At 35.8% G+C, this 25,249-nt stretch overlaps 4 protein-coding genes across 9 annotated transcripts; 2 read left to right on the top strand and 2 right to left on the bottom strand.

Moving 5' to 3' along the window:
- Window positions 1-7,095: 7,095 nt before the first annotated feature.
- LOC135145279 (uncharacterized) lies at window positions 7,096-9,049 on the bottom strand. Its single transcript, XM_064077399.1, has 11 exons — window positions 9,027-9,049; window positions 8,721-8,806; window positions 8,563-8,661; window positions 8,331-8,385; window positions 8,141-8,257; window positions 7,916-7,971; window positions 7,708-7,867; window positions 7,523-7,656; window positions 7,377-7,472; window positions 7,251-7,326; window positions 7,096-7,175 (listed from the first exon to the last, which is right to left on the bottom strand). Exons 2-11 carry the CDS (start codon window positions 8,769-8,771, stop codon window positions 7,096-7,098), a joined length of 924 nt encoding a protein of 307 aa, XP_063933469.1. The 5' UTR covers window positions 8,772-8,806; window positions 9,027-9,049.
- Window positions 9,050-9,105: 56 nt separating this feature from the next.
- LOC135145278 (DNA-directed RNA polymerase III subunit RPC5-like) lies at window positions 9,106-11,322 on the top strand. Its single transcript, XM_064077398.1, has 13 exons — window positions 9,106-9,156; window positions 9,230-9,409; window positions 9,471-9,558; window positions 9,609-9,713; window positions 9,770-9,875; window positions 9,932-10,040; window positions 10,099-10,218; window positions 10,280-10,379; window positions 10,447-10,570; window positions 10,623-10,694; window positions 10,752-10,878; window positions 10,984-11,144; window positions 11,214-11,322. The coding sequence occupies exons 1-13, from the start codon at window positions 9,106-9,108 to the stop codon at window positions 11,281-11,283; spliced, it is 1,413 nt and encodes a 470-aa protein (XP_063933468.1). The 3' UTR covers window positions 11,284-11,322.
- A 108-nt stretch (window positions 11,323-11,430) lies between these two features.
- Window positions 11,431-15,864, bottom strand: LOC135145277 (uncharacterized). Its single transcript, XM_064077397.1, has 11 exons — window positions 15,826-15,864; window positions 14,670-14,765; window positions 14,219-14,596; window positions 13,573-14,161; window positions 13,432-13,516; window positions 13,232-13,364; window positions 12,425-13,171; window positions 12,300-12,371; window positions 12,082-12,245; window positions 11,788-12,029; window positions 11,431-11,735 (listed from the first exon to the last, which is right to left on the bottom strand). Exons 1-11 carry the CDS (start codon window positions 15,862-15,864, stop codon window positions 11,629-11,631), a joined length of 2,652 nt encoding a protein of 883 aa, XP_063933467.1. The 3' UTR covers window positions 11,431-11,628.
- Window positions 15,865-20,694: 4,830 nt separating this feature from the next.
- Window positions 20,695-22,949, top strand: LOC135145272 (uncharacterized). 6 transcript variants are annotated; one of them, XR_010283386.1, is made up of 11 exons: window positions 20,695-20,977; window positions 21,037-21,298; window positions 21,392-21,468; window positions 21,528-21,686; window positions 21,753-21,877; window positions 21,941-22,049; window positions 22,102-22,282; window positions 22,334-22,432; window positions 22,489-22,623; window positions 22,673-22,740; window positions 22,792-22,949. XR_010283386.1 is itself a non-coding variant. In XM_064077388.1 (11 exons), the coding sequence occupies exons 4-7, from the start codon at window positions 21,669-21,671 to the stop codon at window positions 22,245-22,247; spliced, it is 423 nt and encodes a 140-aa protein (XP_063933458.1). In that variant the 5' UTR covers window positions 20,695-20,977; window positions 21,071-21,298; window positions 21,392-21,468; window positions 21,528-21,668; the 3' UTR covers window positions 22,248-22,282; window positions 22,334-22,432; window positions 22,489-22,623; window positions 22,673-22,740; window positions 22,792-22,949. The 6 variants fall into 6 exon arrangements, 4 of the variants coding, with proteins under 4 accessions (XP_063933458.1, XP_063933460.1, XP_063933457.1 ...); XR_010283385.1 differs by having other exon boundaries at window positions 21,739-21,877; XM_064077388.1 differs by having other exon boundaries at window positions 21,071-21,298; window positions 21,739-21,877; window positions 21,930-22,049.
- Window positions 22,950-25,249: the final 2,300 nt, after the last annotated feature.

Raw genomic sequence — 25,249 nt, 5'->3', positions numbered from 1 at the left:
TTGTTCGATCTTGACGCTCTTCCAATACGTGACTTTCCGGCCATTCTATGAGGAAGTTTTAACTGTAAACATCCCAGTGGAACAGGCCGGGTCAACCCGCGTTCCTTAGCGTAGGCCTTAAGGATGTAGCCGTTCCGATTTGCAAGAGTCCTAGGACCACAGTTGCCAACACACATGGCGAGGAAGATGGGCACAATGAACGTGTTGGAGATCGCCATGTTAAAAAATATATGCCTTCCAACGGCTTTTCGGGCGCTGAATGAATTGTCGTCGGATTAACCGCCTGTTCTGCTCGAACTGGGAGAGGAAAAGGAAGCAATAAGAACATTCTACCGAACTTACAGGAATTGGAACAAATTCACCGAAACACTCGAGAAGGAGCCCCCATTCTTTACGACATAGATCGAAATTCCCGCTAATCTAAACAATGCTGCTGTCAAATTTGAACGCGCGGTGACAGAAGTCCACAGCAAAGCAACGACGGTACATGAAGTTGTGTAGAGCCCTAAATGCCTTCCTCAAGAACTAAAGGTATCAATATGCGAGCACCGGCGGCACATCCGGTAGTCATGGTCTTCCAACGCGCAGAAGACAAAATAGTGCTAAACCGCCTTCACTAGGCACATCAGGAAAAAGCTAATGGCGCATATAAACTGTAAAAGGGATAACAAACTAAACGAAGTATCCGAAACTAGTGACATCTCTCGCGACTCTTTTTGGAAATTTCTTAAACGAGTTAGAAAATCGCGGGGGCCTTCGACTTCACCACCGCTTCGCAAGGGCGATACCGTAGCCGAAAGCGATGAAGATAAAGCGAAAAAAACGTCTTGCAGATGATCTAGCTGCTAGTGTTCGTCGTCTACCCCCTCAACCATCGACAACGCTCCCTTTGTACCTAACCTTATCTCGTCTGAAACCAATGATTTTACAGAGCTCTCTACCACAGGCGAGATCAAACCGGTTATCAAATTACTACCGAAGCGAAGGCGCCCGGCCCTATCAGCATCACTAATCTGATGTTATAACAGTTCCCGCTATATATCATCTATGCGGCCTTGTCAACTAGGGGTTGACCTTCGTCTATCGTCCCGGGCGTTGTAAAGTGGCAAAGAGACCGCAACTGGCGTCAGAGTCCCACGATTATCGATCCGTCCGCCTTTTCTCGGAAGGTGGTAAGAAAGCTGAAGCAGTGATACAATCTTTTGAAAGGTGGTTGTGGGCATTCGTGGTCTTTTACCAGAGTTTCAGTTTGGATTTCGCAAGGAGTACTCACGGCTCAACAAATTCTTCGCCTAACCGAGTGTATGAAGAGTCTTTATTTTCAAAAAAGTCACCGGCGCTGTCTTTCTCACTGTTGAGAAGGTTTTTGACCGAGTATGGCATGGTATCCTGCTATGCAAGCTACATACTTTAACGACACCGCGCGGTCTTCAAGAAGTCCTTAAGTTGTACCTAACCGGCCGGGTATGCAACACGCTAGTAGGCGCTGCACTGTCGTCGCCTCGCTATCTTACAGCAGGAGCCCCGCTAGGCTCTCTTTTACCGCCGCCCCTATTCGCGCTCTATACGAGAGCGACATTCCTCTTCCTCTTCACCCTCACACGCGGTTCGCCATTTACGCCGATGATTCGCTAATTTATTCTTCTTCCAAGTCACCCGTTTTACTATATCAGGACTTACAATAGTATACTGAAGCGCATGCTAGCTGGTGTCGTTAATGGGCCCTCTCCGTTAATGCAGCAAAGAGCAAGACGCTTCTTATAACGAAGAAACACCATGCGCTGCAAACTTCATTAACTTTTAACGGCATGGAACTTTTGTGGTGTTCTCCTGGGGGCATTACAAATTTAAAGTTGTCGTGACGTCCACGTGTAAATTACTTGGCGGTGAAGGTCAAGGCGGTAATTTAGATGCTATATCCTTTATTATGCAGCAAAAGTAAACCTTCATTGCGGAATAAGCAAAGGCTTTCTGTTGTGCATCCGGCAGATTATGGCATATGCATCTCCTGCCTGGGCCTACGGCTTAAAGGCAATAACGTCCTCACTTCAAATGCGACAAAACATTTAGTAAACAACACGACCGCATATTTACATACCAAACTTAGTAATCCAATTTATGCACAGATCCCTCAAGGATTATACCTCATTAAGATATAATCAAAAACAGAAGAAACTATAAAAAGAATACTATCGAGAAAAAAATAAGAAATGTGTGCTACAAATCAAGGTTGCTTTATATGTACTTAAAGAATCTGCCAGACTATTTTTTTTGAAATTTCTCGCAGCACTTAAAAAATTTTTTTGGTATAAACTGTTGTTAAATAACCACCAAGTATGGTGCCTGGCTGAGCTTAGTTAAACAAAACCACCTCTAGTACTGCAATAAACCCTGAGAAGAGGGTCCCAATGACCTCATATGTTGAAACTGGGTGGTTTAACTTAGAAGTTTTACAGGAAGATGATAATCACAAGGACCTATTCAATCATAATTCTTGAATTTATATGGTAAGTATCTTATAAAAAACTCGTCTTAATATTGACGATAAACCTGTTAACAATGTTACAGACGGTGCAGGGTTTGGAATACACTTGCAATATGCAAGTTCAGTTGTAGCAGCTCTCACGTAATGATATTTCTCCTCAGAATTTTTGGCTTCTACGAAAGATAGGTAAGTGCGGATGAGGGCCCTCCTTAGTTTTTTTGATAGATACGCCCTACATGTCTACTAAATCTAATTGCCTTTTACTTAAGTTAGTTAACTTGTTGACATTTTGAATGAATTGTATTTCGTCATTATCGGATTCAGGTGAAGGATACGAGATGTACTTAAATAGGTCTTTTTCTGGTTTCTTTAAAAAGTTTTATTTAATTGGTTACGTTTAGCACATACATTTTTAGTTGAGTGTGAAGGTCTTTCCTTAATTTTATCTTTTTTACTTTTATTTTTGATTTCAATACTGGAGTCAATTTGTGGTATCTGTGGTGCATTCAGTTTTTCAGACTCATTTATTTATCTGAATATCCTGATGTTCATTTGTATTATAATTATTATCAATTGATGATTCCTAATTTTTATTGACGCAAGTTGTGCGTTTAATTATAGGTTCGTCAGTTTTATATATCTTAAAACTGTTTAAAGTTGTCATTATTTAATTTTATAAGGTTAATCATTATTTAATTTTATAAGATTAGTATCATCATTTTTTTTAAAGTTTTTTCAGGTGATATTTAATAGGTTCTGTCTTAAATGGTTGCGAGTCTAATGCAACGGAAGTATATCGTTAGGGAGGATTAAATTTTATGCATAATTGTGTTTGATGAGTATATAGTTCCAACATGGTCAGTCCTATTGTCGCCAAAGGGAAATATACATTGGTAACTGATTATATCTCTTGAGCGAATAATTTTTCCTGTATTTGGATTTTAAATAGAAACTCATCTTTAGTAGAGACTGTGGGTTTAGAAAGTAATATTCCTCCACTGCTCTATCCTGTGATTCCTGTTGTAGCCTGAATCGCAGTAATGAATTTTACGTCCAAGTGGTAGGTAATGTTGATGTTTGCAGCCTTGCCTTCGAATAATTAACTGCTATGAAAAAGTTGTTGCCTTTTGATATGTTAATGATAAACGGCATCACGCTTTGCCTCACTTAAGAATTTAGGTGGTAGATAGTACTGTTTTAGTATACACCCAATCAAGTTACAAAGGGTTTGTTTTGTAGGTTTACTGAGCATATATAGTGGTGTATATTGAGAACTGTAGTGAATAGCACCCCTTGTTGCTTCAGTGCTCTTTCAAAAATTTCATTGGTACGTTCGCAACCCTTATCTGGCCTAGTCTCTTCAATAAATGCTGAGTGAGTAGTGTTTTTTAAGTCTCTTATTCTGAATGTTTATTATGGTATTCTAACCAATCAATCAGTTTGAATTTAACTTCGTTTTTGGTTCTGGCAAAAATTGTAATCACAGTTGCATTTGGCATCCGCTCCAACCATGACATAGTGAAATCCATTATACAGGGTGAACAAGGTGACCAGGTCTCCTCAAACAGTGGGTTCGGCTAATCTCGTTTACTCTTAAGTTATTCATTTTATATCTATCACACTTTTCACGTTTGTTATTTCAATGCCTGGAACAATAATAATATTTGTAACTAATATATCCATATTTGTACTGTTCGTGAGGTATTACACAGTTCTAATTGTTTCAGAAAGGGCGCAGAAGGTTAAAATTTACAGTTTTGGTGGGATATAACCTGTATATACCATCTTTTGAACGACCTTGAGCAGCAGGCAAATTGTTATCTTGATATAACTCTTGAGTTTTAAAACTTAGCGGTGTATCCGTTCTCATCAAAAGATATTAGATTATGTTAAAAATGTAGACTATAAACCGAATTACTATGACTGTAGAACTTTAAATAACTGGAATAATAAGTGTTTATGTCAGAATTTATTATGTTAACAGTGGTCTTGTTCATTTCGTACGTTATGTACCCTCTATCTTTAATAAAATGTTGGTATGCGGCAGAATCAATCTTATCTTAGTCATTAAGCGCAGTGTTATGAGAGAAATGATTTGTGGGATTGATATTTCTTTGCTGCTTTATATATTATTTTTCTTTAGGAAGCATATACTTTCTTACTATGGCTCAATTTTTCACAAAGTGTACATCGTTTTTTAGAAGGGGCAAGAAATTCTTTTGTGGTGATCACCACATCCTTTGCATATATATAAGAACTATGTTTGTTAAGAGGTTTTCTTTGAGTGAGTTTTGTTTTGTAGTATGGAGAACAGTAAGAGAGTTAGCTCTATTTGTTTTTTCCTGGTTTCTGCTTACGATAAAGAATTTCAAGTATTAATTTCTCGGGATTGTTGCTATAATATAGCTCAAAATATTTCATTATATAAAAATTCATCACCACACCTGTTAATAAGTGTTTCCCCTAAAGGAGGTTTGATTTCAATGATCTATGTTGTTAAATCAGAAGCCGCGCATTGTTCTTGTATTTGCCGGGCGCTGTGATCGATTGACATATCGTTAAATTAATTCAGTGGGTTGTTTGAGGTGGTACAAAGTTTCTTGCATCTTTTGCATAAATATAGCTAAAAACTTCCGCCAAATTGCTTTTAGCGTTTTCAATAGTTTTATTTGGGTGTACTATATCAATGTCTCCCAATTTACTTTGTATCATCACTAACACTGCTCAAAATTATTGGGTAACCAATGCAGATTTTGGTAATCTTTATCGAGAAGTTAATTCACTTTAACCGATTTTATCGTTTGTAAAAAGGTCAATGTAATCCCTGATATGTTAGGGCAAGTTTGATAACAAATGAGTCATTGACGTAGTTAAATTGATTCTCGAGGTTGTACACTATTTCAAACTGGAGTATTATTATTTCGATATGTGGAATCTTACATTTTATATCGTTTATTTATAAAATTTTCGTGCACATAACTTATCAGGATTTAAGGGAAGAAAGAAATAAAGCAGATAAATAAAAATGATAGAACAAATAAGAAATACTAGATAAGTTAAGTTAAAAAATTAAAATAAATAAATACACAAAAGTGCAATTATAAGAAAAGAGAAAGAAAAGGATATCCCTTTAAAATTTATTCCACAAAGCTTAATATATATTTTTATTCAGTTAAGATTATTAAAATTAAGATTTCATATGATAAATTAGTAACTCTAGAGATTTTATAGCGTATTTTATACTGGATGTAATTTTAAATAACAATAAATGAAAATAATATTGGACAGTAAGATAGATCAAATTCCTAATCTTTTATAAAAATTTTTATGATAAACTTTATTTTTCATGGTTCTCTTAAGAGTACAGCTTGATACTTTACAAAAGTAACGTTAAATGCTCCGTATAACCAAGATGGCCACGCCGTTGGGTGCACCGATCGGTCTTGGCGGTGCGTGCAAAGTTGCAGAGGTTAAGCGCAACATTAGGGAGAAGGCACCTCCGCTGATGCTGCACACCTTTTGCTTACTGCGTATTACACCTCTATTTGTATCCGCAGAGTATAATAATTATTAATGTTTTGTAATATTTCTATAAAATAAAAATCATATGGTTGAAAATTGATATTTTTTGTTATTCGAGCACCAGGAAAGGTGATAACTCAACAAAACTAAATTAGCGGAACAAATAGAAATTACATATTAAAAAGCCTCCTCTAAAAATTCTTAGACGGATCATAGACTATAAAAAATGAGTCCGAAAAACTTAAATACATTTCGTATAGGAGCTGTAAGTAAGCTAATAAAAAAAAGCAAATAACCAATCCACAGATGGAACTATGTATAATTTTATCCGCACCCCAACTACCCCTTCTGTGGAGTAATAAGGTTTTTTTTAAAAGTCAAGTAGCCTTTTTCGTAGAAGAAACATCATGAAATAGGTTCCCTTTTTAATCACATTGTAAATATAGTAGTACCTCGCTTAGTGCCTAGGTAATTTTTTTTTCTGGGTTGTGCACACTAGGGTGAGTATTAACGAGTATAAGTGCTACGATTTTGGATGGTAAAATTCTGTAAAGGTAAAAACCTGAGGACTAGACTAGCGCAAATATGTGAGGACGGAACTTGAAAATACAAAAAGCACAAACATACAGACAGAGCACTCAAATAAAATAATCCTAGCTAGGCATCCTAAGACTTTGTTTAAGTGCAGATTAAAATGCTAATAATATGTTAATTAATCTATAAACGAAAAGTATGTTTTCTCAATAACTGTTATATAATCAAATAGTTATTAAATACAATTTAATATTGAGCCTTTCAAAAAAGTGCAAGCAATTCAGTTTTGTAGTAACGAGAATATTTAATTTTCCTAGTTAATAGTTTCATATACTTTATAAGTTGAAGACACGAAGCTCTAAAAACCTGATGACCTATAACACTTTAAAACTATTACAAATTTTTACTCGAAAAGGCTTCATGAAACTCTTATCATACTAAAAATCTTTTAGTCTACAAAACAAACTTAGTAGATCGGTTACTCAACCTGCTTAAACTCAAATAAATAGAGCAATTGAAAGTTTAACTAAAATTATTATGAGGAATTTTTGTTATTAGATATTCATAATACTACCAGGTAAACAAGTTAATGGATCAATAGGCTCCAGTCCTCCATGTTTTAGTAGAGAAAGCGCTAATGCAGCAAAAAAGTTATTTAGCAAGACTTGAACTTAGTAACTTTTTGGGTGCAAAAGCCAATACAACGTACCGGCCACACTGAAAGTTGTATGGAACAAGTCGGCTGGTTCCCTCGGGCGAGGTGAAAAGCCCCCGCTTTTTTTATTCTGAAAAAAGTTTAAAATTCCACAAGAAGATCTAAAATACAAATTCCTACCTGACAAGAAAGTATAAAGGGAATTACGAAGTCATAATTAATAACTGGAACATTTAAAAGTTTTAAAGAAGCCAACACCCACCACGCGTAGCAACTCTATAAATTCTTAGTTATTTTTAATATAGAGACGATTGTAATAGTAGAACATCGTAAAATTTTCCAGGTCTTCCGTTCACTCCTATTCCAAAAATTCTATTTTTGAGCCAGTCTACGATTAAACTGTTTTCCTTTTCTGTAAAAACATGACCACAGAGAACAAGCCCAGCCACGGCGCAGAAAGCTGGCCCCAACGAAATCAGGATAATTGTATTAATACTAAAAGCAGATCAACTAAAGCCTGCGTGAGACTCGGTCCTTGGAAGGAGGCCGAAACCCCCATCTTTATTTAAGCAAGAAAGAAGAAAGGATTGCGCGGAGGCAATATCGCAAGTATTCAACTTTTGAAGAAGTTTCAAACTTAAAAGACCCATGTAAGTAAACTTTACATCCTTCTTTATAAAAAGTTGGTGTCTAAAAACAGGATTATGCAGAATAAAAACCTCTCCCCATATGTCACTGGAAAAGGAACCGTCTGAATTTTGAAGTTTTAAAATAACTTCGCCAAAATTTAAAAAAAAAAAAAAGAAATTTAAATAATACGATAAAAAAAGAATTTTAGATAAATAGTACATATGCATAAGTATGCAAAATTTAGGCCTTAAACTTAAATCCAATTAAATTAAGACGCAGCTTGGAATGGCAAGCAGCTACATATAAGCACTCACACGCAGAGTTTTTAACTACATCGATCTCTTCTAATCTGTTAAAAAGTATGTAAAGCTGGATCGCACTCAAAGTAAACTGCAAGTTGGCATCATGACCCTTTTGTCCTCCATAACCTCCTAAAAGTTTAAAAATTATTTAGTTTCTTAAATTTTTGTATAAAGAAAATAAAGAAAGTAGATATATGAGTGCCTTCTGGCTGGCGACAAGTTTCCAAGTGATTGAGTATTGGGTCTATACTACTTACCTATAAAATATATATATTAAGCTTAGACTCGTGCACAAGACTGGTGATTATGAGTGATTATGCCCGTAAACTGTATATGAATAATATATGTGGATCAAATACCTATCTTGTCAAATATATTTAATTGTGCCCGTGTAATTATTTTAATTTTAGTGTAAACAAAAAAGTTCAGGTCACCTCAAAACAATTTAATAGATGCGAAGTCAAAGAAGCCCAGTAGAAAGCAGTAGTTTTTAGGTGAATGGTATTCCAATAATAAAATTCGTTTTCGTCTAACTTTTTTTTAATTTATCACTTAAAAAAAAGAAAAAACTTTTTTTAAAAAGAAAAATAACCTTATTTAAAGTTTTCAGAAAATTGTTCACCGCTTTTAGCTCAGCAAGCATCAAATATAAAAAGTAAGTAGCCCGAGGAGTGTTATCTTTTGGATAATAAACCTAAATACTAAATTTTATAGGTAGGTAGCTATAGTAAGGTTAGGAGTACGCAAACAAAGTCTTAGATTAATGTAAAATAGGTGCCTTTTAGTTGCTAAGTTTACGAGAAATTATTAAAAAATACAATAATTATTAAAGCTAAAAAAAAAAGGTAGAATTACTAAATTTTAAGTAATATTATATATATATAATAACTAAACTAACCATGAAACTGTGAAATTTTACTAATAAAGGTGTAAAGGTTTAACAAGAGAGCCCTCTGGTGCCATAAGTAAATATCCTTATGGCTTTAAACTCGAGCAATGCTCAGCTGTTGAAGTCATTGCGGATAATGGTGCTCTAAAAGCTCTATTTTGCTTTTGTTGCTATTACTCTGTAAATACTTTTCCCCTTCATGTTTACAATAGAAGTATATCACAAAAACTCCTCTCAAAGAAGAAAGCGATGATCCTGTTGTAGCGGAGTTGATGGTCTGTGTTGCTACCACTTTGAAAGAAAAGTTGTACTTGTTTCAGTATCCAAATAGACCTTCTTTTATGCCTTATGATGAATTATATTGTGGACGAATAAAACCACAACAGAGGAAGGTTTACCTCAACTTAGCCATTTAGTCAACAAACTATTTCTGTTATGAATAACTAACAATAGGTAGAATTAGAACTCCTTTTAGATACACAGTCTAGCTGTTATAATCAAAAAAAAGGCAAAGATTTAGCAGCTAATGCTATCAATCCAGGTGAGCGTAAATTTTTAAGAATATTCATTGTAATTATCTTTTGGAATTAGAAACTGGTGAAAGCTACTATCAGACCTCTTTTGTTGATAAGCATGTTTTGACTTCAACAAGATTACAGCCCACAGCATCTTACTTTTGTGGTGTACTTTCACCAGGTTTAAAGGAGAGTTTTCTATTCAATGACTCTTCTTATAACAGCTATAACATAAAGGAAAACTGCACCTTACTCCGATTTCCGATATTTTGCAATTTAGGTCGAGTTTTGAGTGCCTTAATGTCTCTTCATCTGACGTTAAAGAAAATAAAGTTTCTTCAAAGTTGTATATTTAATATTTTTTTATGTAGCTTTTTATGACTTCCTCCACAATATTAGGCCCGTGGGTTTAATTGATAAACCGCTTAACCCACAAGAACGGCGCCTAAAGGAGCTGCAATCGGGAATTGAAGAAGAATGGATCTCTCTTTCTGTGTTTACCAATAAAGTTACTTTTTTCTCGTCAAAAACTTTTTTCCCGACATCTTTCCTCTTCTTTTTACTAGACGAAAGATTTTGACAAAGTTTTTAATCGCCTTTTCTGCGTTTCAGAAGAACCTTACCTCTTTCCTCTAGCAATCGACGAGTATTTAGCAACTGTAACAGGGCGACTCCGGCTGAATACAGTAGAATCTGTGTTAATATATAACACTTGCTATTTAGGGACTCAATGCAGGTTCATGTTAGGCTACCGCAACCAGCAAATCTGGCAGTGACGTTAAACAGGGGCTTCTAAGGGCTTTGGAAATGCCACTCGAGCAGCGTGTTAGAGTAATACTGGAAAACGGTTATTAAAATATGATTCATTTAACGAACTTTAATAATTTTAGTTTGTTACTTTTTATGCTTAACAGCTCAAATTATTCATTTTTCTCGACTTTTACGCCTGTCTGGCTGCGAGACAGTCCTCTCCCGTGTTGTTCTTGAGGTCTTAAAGGAAATTTCGGTGGTTATTCACGGATGCTTGATTATAAGGAGGTAGTACCTCGAGTTTCTAAAAATTTTAAGTTTTACCCTTTTCTTACTTTAGCGATACTTTATACCCTGATGACAACATTGTACCTGCTTTAGAGAGCTCAGGAGCTGTACTACGTGAAGTCAGGTTACTCACATTCCCTCTACATATCCCTTTATATGGTTCACTATTGTGCCTCTACAGAGATCACATACTACTACTGTTCCATTCCATGCCCAATGCTACTGACGAGTATAATAGCATAGAAACTTTAGCAAAGTCCACCTTAAAAAACTACTGCATATCGGAAGTACTCGATCCACCTATTCAGGTTGGTTCCTATCATAACAGCGTTGCTCTGGGAAAGCACTCTTGCCAAGTAAGGGCGCTGTGTTTCTGTGCTTGTTGAGAAACCCACCCAATTTTTTTTTTCTAGACGAACAGTGAGCGAGCAGGCTACCTTAAGCGAAAGTTCATTCTGCAAAGCTTCAATATATCATTTGAAACGCTGACCGCTTTGTTAAAGCAAGTGGCTTTCTTACGTTCGCCGTTTGGCTGGGCTCTGAAGTTGCAAACAGACCATCACTTTATTCAAAGGTTGGTTTCTGGCAATTGGCGTTAATAAATTCTAACGATTGTGCTTTACACGTGACTGGCGGAGGACAGATATCCAACCTTTGTAGAGGCCCACAACCCGGCATGCATCCTGCAAGTAAGACAAAAAAGCAAACTTTAATTCGCAGTGCGAAACAGCTTAAGTGGCCTTATATTATAATAAAAACGGAGTGTTCGACTTTTAAATATACTCATGAGTGCTAAGACATAAAAAGCTGAGCTTTCTACAAATAATTAGTTTATTAAAAAGTACAGAAAGTAAAAAGTGTAATGGCCAGTGGCGCCCATGAGTGAACGCCAACAAAGTGTTTTGAATACACGGATGTATGGCTTGGATCGGTGTCACCGGCACAGAACCAAATAATGAGCCAAAATACATCTTGCAAAAGCGTTGTTACGGCGAATAATTATAGACAGCAATTTCCCGTCATCGTGTATAAGTTGGCTTTGCCACAAAATCTTAAGTTTAATCCATAAGAAAACTTATAGCGTGTAAGCAGTGCCGCAGAACCAAAAGGGGTGACGACTGGATGCTAATTGGGCCAATTTTAGACGAGGTGGCCTTAAAAAAATCTATAAAAGTGTGTTAACGAAGGCATTTTAGTTTGACAATGCTACGAAGTACCGGGAGACACAATCTCTTCGCTTTTGACCCAGGAAGTAAATGATGTTAAAAAGTTAACAGATTCGTTTACGTAGGCAACAAGAACACTGGCGCTGGAAGCTGGTAGCGTAACAGAATCGCCAGAATCGTAGGCCGGCGTAGCGATCAGTTTCTTGAGTTCTGCCTGGCAGAAGAGCCCCTTCCGGTGGTAGAAACCCTTTAGGAGACCGATCCGGTAGTTCATAACAGAGCTTATCTTTAACCTTAAAGAAAAGGTGGATGGATACACGACCCAAGTCAATATAAGAAAATTACAGCAGCGACCGTAGGGCCTGGGGTTGGCTACTTTCCGGTAACGCCTTTAACAAATGGCGAGACAAGTATTCTAAAAACACAATGTTGGACTCATAGAGCCTAATGGCAATGCTTCGTGCGCTTAATATCGAACTCTCGGCGGATACAACAGCATCCGTTTCATTCTAAACCGACCCGTCATAACTGAAAAGTACAATTAATTAAGAAAGTGGAGCAACCTCAGTAGCGTACGCCTGCATTAGGAAGTACAGCAACGAGTGGAAGTACAAGTAAAATTTCTCCTTGACTATCTGTGACAAGTAAGGCTACCAAAGGTGGCAAATAATATAAGGTTAAGGTTCACTTTGCAGTCGTCTGCACTGTGCTTCAGCTCCCGAGCAAAACTACTATAATAAGATGAGGGTTCCACTTCCGCACTTGGATGCTGGCACCTTGCAAGAAGTGAGTGGCTCAAAGGGTCTTTAAGGTTTTGTCTCTTCTGCAGGGAGAAACGATCTGCTTTCGCAAGCTCACTGGAAGAGAGGAAGTATTCCCTGTCCTTTTCCTTCCCTTTTGAGCGATAGTTATCAAGTCTTGAGCCCCTGCTTCTGTCCCTTTTGATACTCGGAACAGCACTTGCGCGACGTTTATCATCCCTTGCGGTGTCTTCACTTAAGGGTCTGCTGGTCCTGCGGAGCCGTGGGATCCTTTCTTTGCTCCTTCCCCTCTCAAGTTCTTTCCTCCTGTCTCTGTGCTTTTCTCCATTATTTTTAGGCCTTCCATCAGGGTGGCAAGTTTTTTCGTAATCTTCACTCACATGGGGTCTCTTAGGCTCAGAGCGGCGCGAAAACTTGGGGGGCTCATTGGAGGTTTCATTAAAGGCAATCTCTCTGTATAAAGAGGGGTGACGGTCAGATGTGGAATCAACTCTCTCTCGGCAAGTTTGTTCAGGAATTCTGTTACGTATGTCAGTCACTTCCGATTTAGTAGTAGATTCTGACGACGCAGAATGTGTACGGTTAACTACGTTAGGAGGAGCGTCGATTATGCCCATGCCGGAGGGTGAACCTTTCGCAGAGTCCAAAGTCATAGTTCCAGCGCGTGCCTGATCCTTTTGTATTGATCTATTTAGTGATCAAAATAATTGAAATGCATAAACATGGAGTATCACAATGAGAGTAAGCCCCGATTCTTGCTTTTCAAATAATTTTATTAGGTGCTGCAATCTATCTGCAGGAATGGTGACCGTGTACAAAGTTCTCCGCTTCTTGTCGTTCTTAACACGTTTGCCGTCTAAATCAATTCTATTACAAAATTAAAAAGGTTTAAAATAGCTGTTGCTTTTGTTTACTACAAAAAAAATAAACCAACTTATCGTCTGAACAATCCACCTCAGTTAAAAAGTCCGAGTAAACACTCGGCGATAGCTGAATAGGAGTATTCAGTACTTTCTTGGCTTAAGAAAACAACAGCTTGCTCAGTTACTTTTATAATCATACGAGACTATTATACCTTGAACATCGTTGCAAAGGAAGTCGTTTTTTTGAGTATTTTGAAGGTGGGCCTGAGGTGGCAACTCAGATACTTCTCTTGCTTTTGTGCCTTCCTTGCCTAAACTTGAGGTTTCAGAAGAGTCTTTGTTTTTAGTACTGTAAAGTGGTCCTGCGGGCTCATCTATATACTTCCTCTTTTCTGATTTCTCAAGTATTTTGCTTAAAACGTGAGGAGGACTAGAGTCACAAGCAATAGAAAGGGGCGTCTGAGCTACTGAATTTTTACTATCAAAACTCCTTGTATTGTTAGCAATATTATTAACGTTACTGTTATCATTACTATTATTATTGCGGTCATAGTTTTTGTAGTTGCTATTAGCTTTAATATAATTACAAATACTTCTTGAATCACTAGTTATACGATCAATATCGCTAGTGTTACGGGTCTCAAGGGAACAAAACTGCAACTTTTCAGAACTTGCAACTTCCTTGGTTTCTTTAGGCTTTAATATATTCAAATCCTTTAAGTTAATACTTAAATTTTCCAATGATGGGAAATCTAGTTCCGAAACGACAGGACTTAAAGAAACAGACTGCACCGTCATTCTCTTTTAAAATAATAAGTTAGCAATATTAAAGAAAAGTCAAGATTGATATAAATATACCTCCAAAATTTTTTCGACAGAGTCAACTTCTGGTTCAGGAAGAGGAGTAAACCTTTTATGGTAACTATACAGCCAAGGCACTGAAAGTTTAATATTGTTGCATCCTCCATTTATTTTAGAAAAAAATGGTACTCTCCGAAAGTTTTGAAGGGAGGAAGTTTTCGATGGAGTCTGTTTTGTATCCAAAAAAGAACCAAATTCATTACTAACACTTAAAACGTTGGAATTAAGGCAGTCCAGACCAATTCCTTTTTCTTGGCTCCTTTGGAGCTCTTGTTCTCTTTTTTCTCGTTCTCTTTTTCTTCTCAACTCTCTGTCTTCAATGACTGTCAATTGGGGCATTGCCTTTAATTTATAGGCCAAATAAAACTTCCTATACTTGTGCAAAACAACAAAGTAAAAGAGGTTAACGTAAATTTAGACGTCTATATTTCTTTGAGAAATATAAAACGATAAACTTCAAAGCTATAGCAAGGTTTTCCTCATTGAATGGTAAAAAAAAGTTGGCACCCCCTGGGCTGAATATTCTAAAGAATAGTACGTCTATCTAAAAGAGTGCAAGACACTCCGAATACTTCTAATAAAGACGTGACCCCACTCGCTATGTTAATAAGTTCGCGGACCTCTAGTCAGTTAAAAGTTTAAAAGTACAAAATAGTCTTCCTTAAAATTGCTTGATAGGTCATTGGCCTTTAGGGATACCCATTTTTAACACAGGCTCTTTACTTATTGAGCGCAAATGAATTGTGGAAGACGTCTTTATATTGATACAAGGAAAAAATGTCCATTTAAAATCGACTATAGTAACCGATTTCCCGATAAACTTAAGTCATTTGTTGGGTAATTCTATCTACGTTAAGCTTTATATAACAACTTTGACAGCCCTTCCCTCTTACTATGTTGAGAACTTAAAGTTCTAAATTAGCCAGCACCACTTGTTTGAGCAAACTCTAAAATCCGTCTTTTGGGTAATAATTTAATTTATAATTTTTTTAATACAACGGGGTCTATAACCTTATCTGCAGTTGTTGAACAAAATACCTTCCTCTTGCCTTTATATTTGCTTTTTAATAAATTTTTTTTTATTAAAATTGACCACTTTCTTGACATCTTTATATTCTATGTACTGACAACAGTAAGATATTAGAATCTAAGGTTAGCTTTAAAAAGAGTAACAAATTAATTTATATCTCACAAAAGTTTTAAAAAGAAATTTATTTGACTAGAAAAAAAAATTAAAAAAACTTACAGTTATAACTTACCGCATTTGAAAGACTATTGTTTTTAGCAATAGGTAAGCAACGCTACCCACCCTTTTGCCTGATTTGCCTGACTGTCATAGCCCCATACAGTCAAACAGGTCAAATACCTAAATTTATTCTACCGGAGTTGAGAGTTGTCGTTGTAGCACAGTAATTGCAAACTCAAAGTCTTGGGTTTAATATCAAAACTCTATTTTTCGGTTTCTACGACGAATTGGGCTTTTAACTTTGCCCTCACAAATTTTAATACATTTTGTCTAGGTAACAGAAAACTAATTGGAATTATTTCTCGGGGACACTTTATCAGGTTGTTTTTGAGATAGACATTAAAGTAACCACCAAGACCAAGATGGTAAGAGCTAAATCGACGTAGCTCGATACCATGGCACTGCTTATAAGTGTAAATACTATTAATTAGGAGTCTATGGTGATAAACTCTCATTTCTCACAACTGGAACGCGCATAGCTCCTTTGTTACAGTAAACCTGTTTTTTAACCGGTATAATGGGGATTTATATATGCCAAAATTAAACTAGTAGATATATTTCCTATCTTAAAAAATTAAACTTATATGCCTATGATAACACTGCGATAACCGTTGAAAGACACTACTTGATTAATAATGTCAAAAAATATTAAAATAATTGTGAGCTCAAGTTTTTTTTAACAGATAATCTAAATTAAAATTAAACAGCAACAAACTAAGCCAGGCCCCTTTGAAAAGTGTGATCTAACCTCCTTTGACCTTCAAAAGCTATAAATTACCAACAATAAAGTTAAAAAATACTGTAATATTATATTACAAAGGAGATGATATAGAGTTGGTTTAAGTTTTAAACGTAATATAACAACTCATTTAATAGCTTTTGTACCGTCTGTGTAGCACAACGTCTGTCATCTACAAAACAGTAACAAAAGAAAGGAAAGACACCGCCATCCCTACACTACCTCTTATGGTTAAAAAGTAGTGCCGTTTCCCCAGCTCCCAACTACATATAACAAAAGGTATACAGGCTAAAAAGCCCTCTAAAAAGTAACACCTTTTTAGACTTCTTTCTGCCTTTGACAGTTACGTGACCTACGGAATATCTTGAAATGGCCATTACGAGAGATGTAAACCTTTCTAGGGATGGATTGCATCATTAGCTGAGCGATAGAAATTGTGAAAATTTAGACTAGACAATCTACGATTATAGGATATAAGGTTTTAACAACTTATTTATTCAGGGAGCGCTATGTATACTTACTATCAAACGTGTACCCTTATAACGGAATATTCCCACCAAACTGTGGGGAGTCCTCTTATAAAGTTGCGGTTAATTTCGACACGGGTTCGATACCCAGAGGCAGAGAAGTTCAAAATGAAGGTTCTAGGATCTAAAGTTTCCTAAGAGAGAGAGAGAATCACTCTCTGAACCTTTGGGTTCGCCTGGGAACGAAATCCAAGAGGGCTCTGAGGTATAGAAGATCTCAGAAAAAGGGAGAAGGCCGGAACCTTGAACCTCTTAGCTACCTTAGTTTAGTGATCTAACGAGCCCTAAGCAACTTACTCGTCATAAGGGTTAGAGGAAGTGTCGTACTTGTGTACTGTACCCTTATAACGGATTAATTGCATTCAGCTAGGGCGGCCTCTGGAGGAGTTGCGGTTAATTTTGACCTCACTTTTATTATACAAAGGCCAAATAAAACAACATATTAGCATCAGATACAAATTCCAAACACCAACTTTATTATTAGAAGCCTATACTTTTATGTTTATAAAATTATAATTAATTAGCTCCTTAATCATCACTTTGTCTAAAATCTTTAAGATTAATATCGGGTTTCTATTACAAAATATATATAAAAGGTCATAAAAAAAAAACTAAAGTTAATTTTATTAGATAAAAATCCTGTGTATATATTTTTATATCACTCCGAAACATTCTTGATATGCTGAGAGTATATAAGGTTTAGGGAAACTTCGCAACTTTTAAGATTGTTATATCTACATGTTGATTGATTACTGTAAAAAAATTTGTAATAAGGCTTCCATTTTTTTTGTATTAACTATGGCTTCGTTAACATATTAGCTAAGTTTGCTGCTGAGGTAATACATTTAATCCAACAATTTTTTCAATATGTCTTATACGAGAAGAGCTTTTCAGCCTCTCATTTACGGATTCATTATTTGTATTAATTTTTATATGGATATCAAAGTTAAGGAGGAGCTCGTAAATTATATTTTGTACTGCAATGGTTTTTGATAAAGTTTTATTTACAAAGCAATATAATTCAGCTTCACAGTATGATTTGTTAATTTAAGTTTCAAAGTAAGAATATCATAATTTAAAACTGCAATTAAAAGATATAATATAGCCCATTGTAGTTCCAAAGTCTTAACTGTTGGATCACGGGGCAATGAAACCATTGATAAAATAACAATTCTTGTTGACACAAAAATACTATCAAAAAATACCATATATAGAATAACATCAACGCATTGAATAATGAAAAAACGCAAACAACCTACAACATATACACTAACAGAAGTAAAACATACAGAAGCCATAATATTAAAATAAATCACCTTAACATGATAAACTATATCCTTTATAATATAAGCGATTTTAAACATTTTGGTAGAGCTATGTAAACCAAATACTTTTTGTATACATATATGGTAATCATGAACTATACACATCTTTTAAAACGAAACCGAATTGAACATGTTTATTCAATAATTAAATTATACCTAAATGAATATAATTAAATGGAAATGCTTTTTAGCCTTTTTTAAAGTTATACCCGGAATCTCGTAAAAAAAAAGATTCCTTCCAATACTCTGCAAAAAATGAAAGTGGTCTTTACTAAATCAACTCTGGCAAACCAACGGCGTGAATATCCTACGACCAAGAGATACGTGCCTTGGAATCTAGATATATCCTAGATAGCTAACGAGTACCGCTATATAACAGCGATCATGCGAGCTCAGGAGTTTCAATACTTCACTTATCAATTACCAAAGGAAGGGTCTATGGGATTTGTCCTCCGCGGTATTTTTCGTGAACTCGATCTTTTAACAACTGAGGCAAAAGGTGCTAAAAGTGAAGGCTATCTCTCACCTTCAAATTTGAGAAGGAAACTTCAAAAGAGTAACCGCGTTGACCAGTGCCACCGTTATCAGACCTTTGGGCGCAGCGCAGGCTTTGGCCCCCGATACGTTAAATATGGTGAGGGCCACTTGACAGCCCTATGCACGAAAGCACGAGATAGTCCTGCTAACTGTGCATAGCGGTGAGGCGCACACCGCTTATTATCAAGGCTGCCAATAATTTCCGCGGAAGGGAGTAAGCCGACCCGAAAAGCTCCGTGTTTGATTCATCACAACAAGACTCGCCGAGTATTCCGTTTGTTTTCAAAGCACCTAGCCATGATTCTAATACGAAGGATGAGCCGCAAAAAAAGCCATAGCCGACAGTACGGCAGCTATTTTTAGCATTTTTAACGACGAATTTATTCAGTATGTTTGAAATCGTGAAAGGACTAGAATATGTTTGCAACCCGAAAACGCTCCGCTAAATCCGACTATTCTTCTGAATGCGAATGGCGTTTAGAATAAGAAGTATGAGCTTCATAAGCTTTACCACGTGAAAGAATTGATGCACGCGCTACCCACGAGACGCACCTCCCTCCTAATGTCGCATTTAAATTGTGCAACTTTGTTACGTATCGCCAATACCAGATCGATGCAAGCGGCGGGAGCGTGTCTGTCGGTAAAAAAAATTGGTTCATTCAACACCCCTCAACATCTCTGCCAGCTCTACAAAAAGTGGAGGCAGTGGGTGTTTTTCCCTATTTATGGCCGACTAGGGGCCTTTATCAGCGATCGCAGTCTACAAATTCCCTGGGAAGTTACTACCGCTCTCCAATTAGGAAGCCCCTTTTTTGTTTAAGAAATAATTTTAAAACATCCCTTCCCAGTGCTCTTCTACTTTTACAATCAAGCCGGTTATAAAGAACTAGGAAGATAAAAAGCGCAAGAAAATTGTGTGAACAAGTAACAGATACTAGAGAGTAACTTATATTAGATAGAAAGAACCACCGTTAAGCAAGATAGCAAAGGACGTAGAACTAGGTCGTAGGAAAAAGAAACTAAACGAGGACACTAAGGTACTAAGGTTGTAGAAACCCAATGAAAACCGCAGAACAATAATCGAGAACGAAAGAACTTAAGATGGGCAAAGATAGCGCTTTACTTTAAAAATATATAGCAAAATCCGCTCCTTTCGAGGGCGTTTAATTTATATACCTGCAAGGAAAGATGAGAAAAAAATTAATTGCTTATCAACTAAATAAGGTTAGTATTTTATTGTAGGGAGTGGTTGGCGTAAAATATTATTAAAACCCTCGAATTATAGTAATTTAAGATAAACAATTAATCTAACGTTATTAGAGAGCGCTGATAAGGTGCGGTTGAAACATCTACTGCCTTTAAAAAAAAGTTTATATGAAAAAGACATTAATAAATGCGTAAAAAAGCTAACATAGCAAGGGTAATTTATTTTAATACTTTGAAGTTTGAAGTAAAAAAAATTAAATACCGATATTTAAATCCATTTCTTTACTTCCACAAGAATCTACAATTTTTGATTAACGCTTAAGATGAGTGTTAAGTGAGTTTTATTTCTCTTTATGATCAAGTGTTGTTCCTCATCCTTACTTTACTATTAAAATGGTATTCCGTTTTACTTTACTATTTTTATTTAAAAAATAAGTAATTATAACTATTATTGATACTTTTTTTCGAATTTTACAAAGCCAAAATATCTTCATTGTAACAACGTTACCTACTTAACAGGTTAAATTTGATTAACACCGCCGATCAAACGAACTAAGAACTATGGTATCTTTTAACTAACTCAGTTCTTCTTAAAGCAGATTAGACTTCAAAGCCTTCATTAAAGTAGGAAGTTACTTTCTAATAATGAGGTTAAATTGATTCATCCAACGCAGTAAAAAAAAATAAACAACTGCAATTATTTAAATGCTAAGAACTAAATGAGATTTATCATGTATTACCACCAACAGTAATTGGAGGTATGCGCGTTCTTTAGGACTATGTGCTCCACTGACGAAAGGAATTGCAACCACTTCGGTTCGTTTCCCAACGACCTTCTAACTTTTCTTGTAGATTTTCCACCACGCCATAAAGTGAACGTTTACTTTGAGGAGGCAGGAAGTCATCTATTGGGTATTAATCTTAAAAACTCTGAAGTTAAATGCTTGTAATTTCATGGCGTTGATTTAAAGTTGACGTCCAACCATTAGTTTTGCTATTGTTTAAAAGAAGAGCGCGTGAAATATGGAGTACGTTTCTAATTATAAGAAAAATTAAAACAGAAGCACGATATTATGTGTAGCCTAAAGAGGATATCGTTTTTCCTATAAATCTATTATATCAAGTGAGCTAACAAGAAGTCATTCTACTTTTCTTGATTCGAAATAAGGAATTGAGGTTTTCAACGAAGATCCTTTTAAAGTTGAATTAAAAGATCTTAGTACTTTATATTACAGGGTTAACAACCACTTTACACTATATTTTTACCAGATGAAAAATGGCGTGAGGCGCATGTCAAATTAACCACTTTATGCTCGGATACTAAAGGAACGTTTTTTTTTCCCTCTATTGGATTTATCTTTTAAATTACTATAACCGTCAATCAAAGAGGAGACAGATAAACTCTGTTATTTTAAAGACCTGAGCACTTGTACTCAAAATTGTAGCGAGGGAGTGGAAGGCCCACAGGAGGAAAGCTTGTTACTTCTACCTTATATGGTGACTTTATTTTTTTATTATCTATAATCCGTACATACCACCCTTCTTATTTTTAGTTCTCTTTGAGCGTTTAAAAGCTAATAATCTTTTCAGTTAGAAACTCGGTTCAACACTTTTTTGACTACAAAAAGAGTTCATAAGCAGAAATTTAATAACTCACTCTGTGGAAGGTAATTTGCTTTAAATAACTCTTTTACAATTGTTATAAGACTGTTCTTTAATTCTTTAGCTCTTCACCTAACTTTGTGGTTAAAGAATTATGCGAACCTCTGCACTTACCGGGTCGAATCTCGTATAACGAGCGCTCACAAGAGTTACATATGGCAAAAAAGCGTTGCGGACTACAGCACACCCAGTGCTATGCGGAATTATGACTCTGTCGGATAAGGTTCGTTAGGTTTTTTATAAACTAATATTTAAGAAGTTTATTATCGTTTAAGCACTTTATCGTCAGACTGCAGCTTTTGCAACTCATTTATGCGAATTCTTTTATCGAGGATTACTATTATATTAAGTATACATCTACAGCGTGTCAAGACGGTAGCAGCCCTCGCTCCTCTAATCCTTCACGTTTGGATGGTTTCACATTTAAATACTCCTCCTTATCTACTCCCACGCCATTGGTGAACAGTCATAATTAAGGGGTTTCCATGCCCAAGCTTCAAGAAAGCCACTGCCATATGCGTGAGGTCCGCTCGTTCTAAACGAGCCCCCTTGAAAACCAAGAATCTATTGCTTATCATTGAGCGCTGTAAAATTTTCACTCTACCTCGGCTTGTTTAGTCTGTCAGCGAACAATTCAGGTTATGAACTACTGCTAAGCGTGGAAGAGTTTGGAGTACTTTGTCGATACTACAAAAACCTTTTCGCCGATTTATTTTCAAGAGCAAATCGCTATATGTCGCCTTTTTGGAATTTCCCCAGCTGGAATTCCACTTGGAGCCAGTGACAGAACGTTTTTGATTTCTCTCTCCATTAAAAAGGGTATGCACAGCGCTTTGCCTTCAGTTTTTAGTTTTAAAATTTTAAGACCAGAGACTTCCATTGCATACGTTACCCCGTTGCATTGCCCAACAAATTAGCGACTTGGTTCAACTGCTACATAGGAATCGTAGAGCGCTGTCTAGTAGTCAGGCAAGTGGTAGTCTCCTCAGCTTTTCGTTGGCTTTAGTATCACTTTTTAGCTGCAGCTGTTCTCAGGATTTGCCTCCAACGTACTTTCAATTCTCGGCCGGGCCATTCTTAATTTTCGCAGTGAATTTTTTGAGATATTTAAAGTACTTCTTAAAGACTTGACTACTTTCAAGGACTTCTGCTCGACTTCGGTTTATTCTTCATTGTGTTTAAATTTTGAATCGCCAATTTTTCTTTCAGCTTGGAATGGAGGTGACGATTTCTCTTACGCAGCAGTATCAGACAATTAACCCTTCTTGTACCTTAAAGTAACTCACATTATTGTGGTATTTTAGAAGTTTTACATCTTTCGTTACTAGCCACTTGAGTCGACAATTAAAAATTCCTTGTGATTTCGACGTTGAACTTGGAAAGCCCAGAAAGACTTTTTATACTTGTCTGAGATTTTACAATCCTACTCTTTACTGGATCATACGAAATTAATAGTGGAAAGAGAGGACAAATGTATTTAAAGTAATATAAATTGCGATATAGAAAAATAATTGTTTAGTTGGTTTAATTTGGTAATGCGACTTTGTGGGCGTTGAATATATTTATGGGTTGCAACTGTTATTGAAAATCTCAAACAATATCCCTGCTCCTTTCAAGTTTGTAGAGTTTTATTCAGGAATTGTGTTTGGTACACGGCTTGCAGTATAACAAAAAACATATACTGTGAAGAAACGGTTGACTTAGTTGTTGTGAGCATTGCGTAAAGAAATACGAAACTTACCTAGAAATATTTTTTTTTGTAAAGTTAGTAAGTTCCTTAGGTAATTAGAATACTATTCGCTACTCTAGTCTGGGTTTTTGCAATATACTTTAAGTATATTATTACTATCTGGACAAAGTTGTTTATTTCGTTTCTTTACTATTGATCGAACTCTTCCACCGTTTTATAATTTTTATATGGTATAATTATGTAATTTTAAGTAAAGGCCTCGAGTTTAAAAAAAAGTTTATCAATTTTGAGCTTTTTTTAAGCAACTTAATAGCCGTAATATACTATAAATTTAAATATCTTAGAACGGCACAAAAGCCAGGACCTTAGCATGTCAGTGCATAAGTAATAGAAGACTTTTGTTATTAATTCTGGGGTGGAGACTTTCAGGTCTGAGATTGATTGGTCTTAATCTAAAGAACTCGCGAGAAAGCCTTAGCTCTAGAGGTTTATTGCCAGAAAAATGAAGCTGCTTCTTAAGTCTTGATATTTTAGAGTTATTAAAGCTAAGTCCTTAGGATTGATAGCCTGAAAAGTTAAGATTAAAGATTAAGATCAAACTTTTATGTTTTAAATTCAAGATTTTAATAATACAGTAATGTTATTTTTTCATCTACAGCTCAAAGGTTATTGATAGCATTAGAATAGTTAAACTTAGAGCTGAGTGTGGCTAGTGGTACTTAGAGGGATATAATTTGAGTTGGGTAGCAAGACGAACGCTTTATAATTCAAGTGCATAACTCTTATTGGCAGTTTATAGTCAGCCTATTTGTTAATATAACAGCTAAAAACTTTAAATGACAAACTTCGATCTACTCTATAGATATTATTTACTTTCTTTCTTCATTATAACTGTTTAGCTTACGTGAAGTAGTTAAAGTGCTGTATGGTTGCTCTATGTGAACCACATAAAATCCGGCGCTGGAACAAAATATATACTAGAAAGTATAAGCTCGTACGAAAAAGTGTACACAAACCTTAATCACATACACAGCTTTACCTACACATAACCATACATGTTACACAAAAAATTACCTAAGGGTAAACCTCTTTAAAAACCGTAAACGAACTTTTAAAAAATTACTATTTTTAACATTTCGGCAGGTGACTATAGAATTTAATGCTTTCATAGGCAAATATATTAATTACAGGTTTTAAAGGTTTTTTTTAAATAATTTAAATTAAATATAACCAAATATACATTAACAAAGTTGATAAGATAGCTGAAACATCCTTCTTAAAAGACCTTTTCCCGCGGGAAAGTGGAGGAAGCCCCACTTAAGGCTTCGGCGTGCTCTCCTCAATAGACAAAGTCCTACTTTACTAAGATTTAATACTTTGAAAAAGGGCTCCCTTCTTTTTTCTTTTAACCATTATAGAGTTGTAAAAGGCATAAACCTATTAATGATGAGAAAAGACGCACTAATAAACAAAAATTATTCGAAGATTAGTCATAAAGGTTTAGGGAAGCATTCATACTCTTGGTCAAGCATATGCTAGTTTTGCCTTATTTGCAGACTCATCTCTCTAACGCCAAAGTTCTTAGTCCTTAGTGCTTCAATCAAAAATTACTTAATGATTACGATTAAAGTAAAAAACTACGAAATTTTCTGGGCCTCCGTTTGCAACCAGCAGCTTACTGACCGCCATCCATCTTTCTTCTCCAAACCCTTCATGTTTTCAAAGCAATTAGCTACCGTTATAAAGGTAATAAAGGCTGCGAGACAAAGTAAAAAAAGTAAACTCAAATGTGTTACTACTCGAGGAATACAGTGCTAGGCGATTAGGTAAAGAACAGTAAATTGATATGAGTAAGCCAAACATAGCTTGTGTAAAGAAAAGTAAGTTGTTATTATAATATAGCTCCCCCTTATGTGAAGTCAATTTTTTAACTCTTAAAACTAAAGGCGGTAATCTCGCCGTTCTCTTAGTCTTAATTTTTTATGTTTTTGTTTAAAGGGGCGGGTAAAGTTAACTATTGTAGAACATTTCTTTCTACCCATTTACTTGACACTCGACGGTTAAAATGTGCGCTCAATTCAAGTGCAGCCCATACA

Source organism: Zophobas morio, unplaced genomic scaffold (genome assembly GCF_036711695.1).
Source record: "Zophobas morio isolate AGI-343-1 ecotype UQ-CSIRO unplaced genomic scaffold, CSIRO_AGI_Zmor_V1 ptg000138l, whole genome shotgun sequence".
NCBI lineage: Eukaryota > Metazoa > Arthropoda > Insecta > Coleoptera > Tenebrionidae > Zophobas > Zophobas morio.
This window is presented reverse-complemented; position numbering and strand designations above follow the sequence as displayed.

What these genes read in the sequence shown, in the direction of transcription:
- LOC135145279 (XM_064077399.1), bottom strand. Translation starts at nt 8,771, where the DNA reads ATGCTTGCTGAGCTAAAAGCGGTGAACAATTTTCTGAAAACTTTAAAT. An exon ending in TTCTGAAAACTTTAAATAAG is followed by an intron (nt 8,662 to 8,720) that starts GTTATTTTTCTT and finishes ATTAAAAAAAAG; the next exon opens with TTAGACGAAAACGAATTTTA. An exon ending in TGTAGTTAAAAACTCTGCGT is followed by an intron (nt 7,972 to 8,140) that starts GTGAGTGCTTAT and finishes ATTTTGGCGAAG; the next exon opens with TTATTTTAAAACTTCAAAAT.
- LOC135145278 (XM_064077398.1), top strand. Translation starts at nt 9,106, where the DNA reads ATGGCTTTAAACTCGAGCAATGCTCAGCTGTTGAAGTCATTGCGGATA. An exon ending in TAGAGTAATACTGGAAAACG is followed by an intron (nt 10,380 to 10,446) that starts GTTATTAAAATA and finishes TATGCTTAACAG; the next exon opens with CTCAAATTATTCATTTTTCT. An exon ending in TACTCGATCCACCTATTCAG is followed by an intron (nt 10,879 to 10,983) that starts GTTGGTTCCTAT and finishes TTTTTTTTCTAG; the next exon opens with ACGAACAGTGAGCGAGCAGG.
- LOC135145277 (XM_064077397.1), bottom strand. Translation starts at nt 15,864, where the DNA reads ATGGTATCGAGCTACGTCGATTTAGCTCTTACCATCTTG. An exon ending in GTGGATTGTTCAGACGATAA is followed by an intron (nt 13,365 to 13,431) that starts GTTGGTTTATTT and finishes ATTTTGTAATAG; the next exon opens with AATTGATTTAGACGGCAAAC. An exon ending in AATCGGGGCTTACTCTCATT is followed by an intron (nt 13,172 to 13,231) that starts GTGATACTCCAT and finishes TCAATACAAAAG; the next exon opens with GATCAGGCACGCGCTGGAAC.
- LOC135145272 (XM_064077388.1), top strand. An exon ending in TAATCCTTCACGTTTGGATG is followed by an intron (nt 21,878 to 21,929) that starts GTTTCACATTTA and finishes ATTGGTGAACAG; the next exon opens with TCATAATTAAGGGGTTTCCA. An exon ending in ATTGCTTATCATTGAGCGCT is followed by an intron (nt 22,050 to 22,101) that starts GTAAAATTTTCA and finishes CGAACAATTCAG; the next exon opens with GTTATGAACTACTGCTAAGC.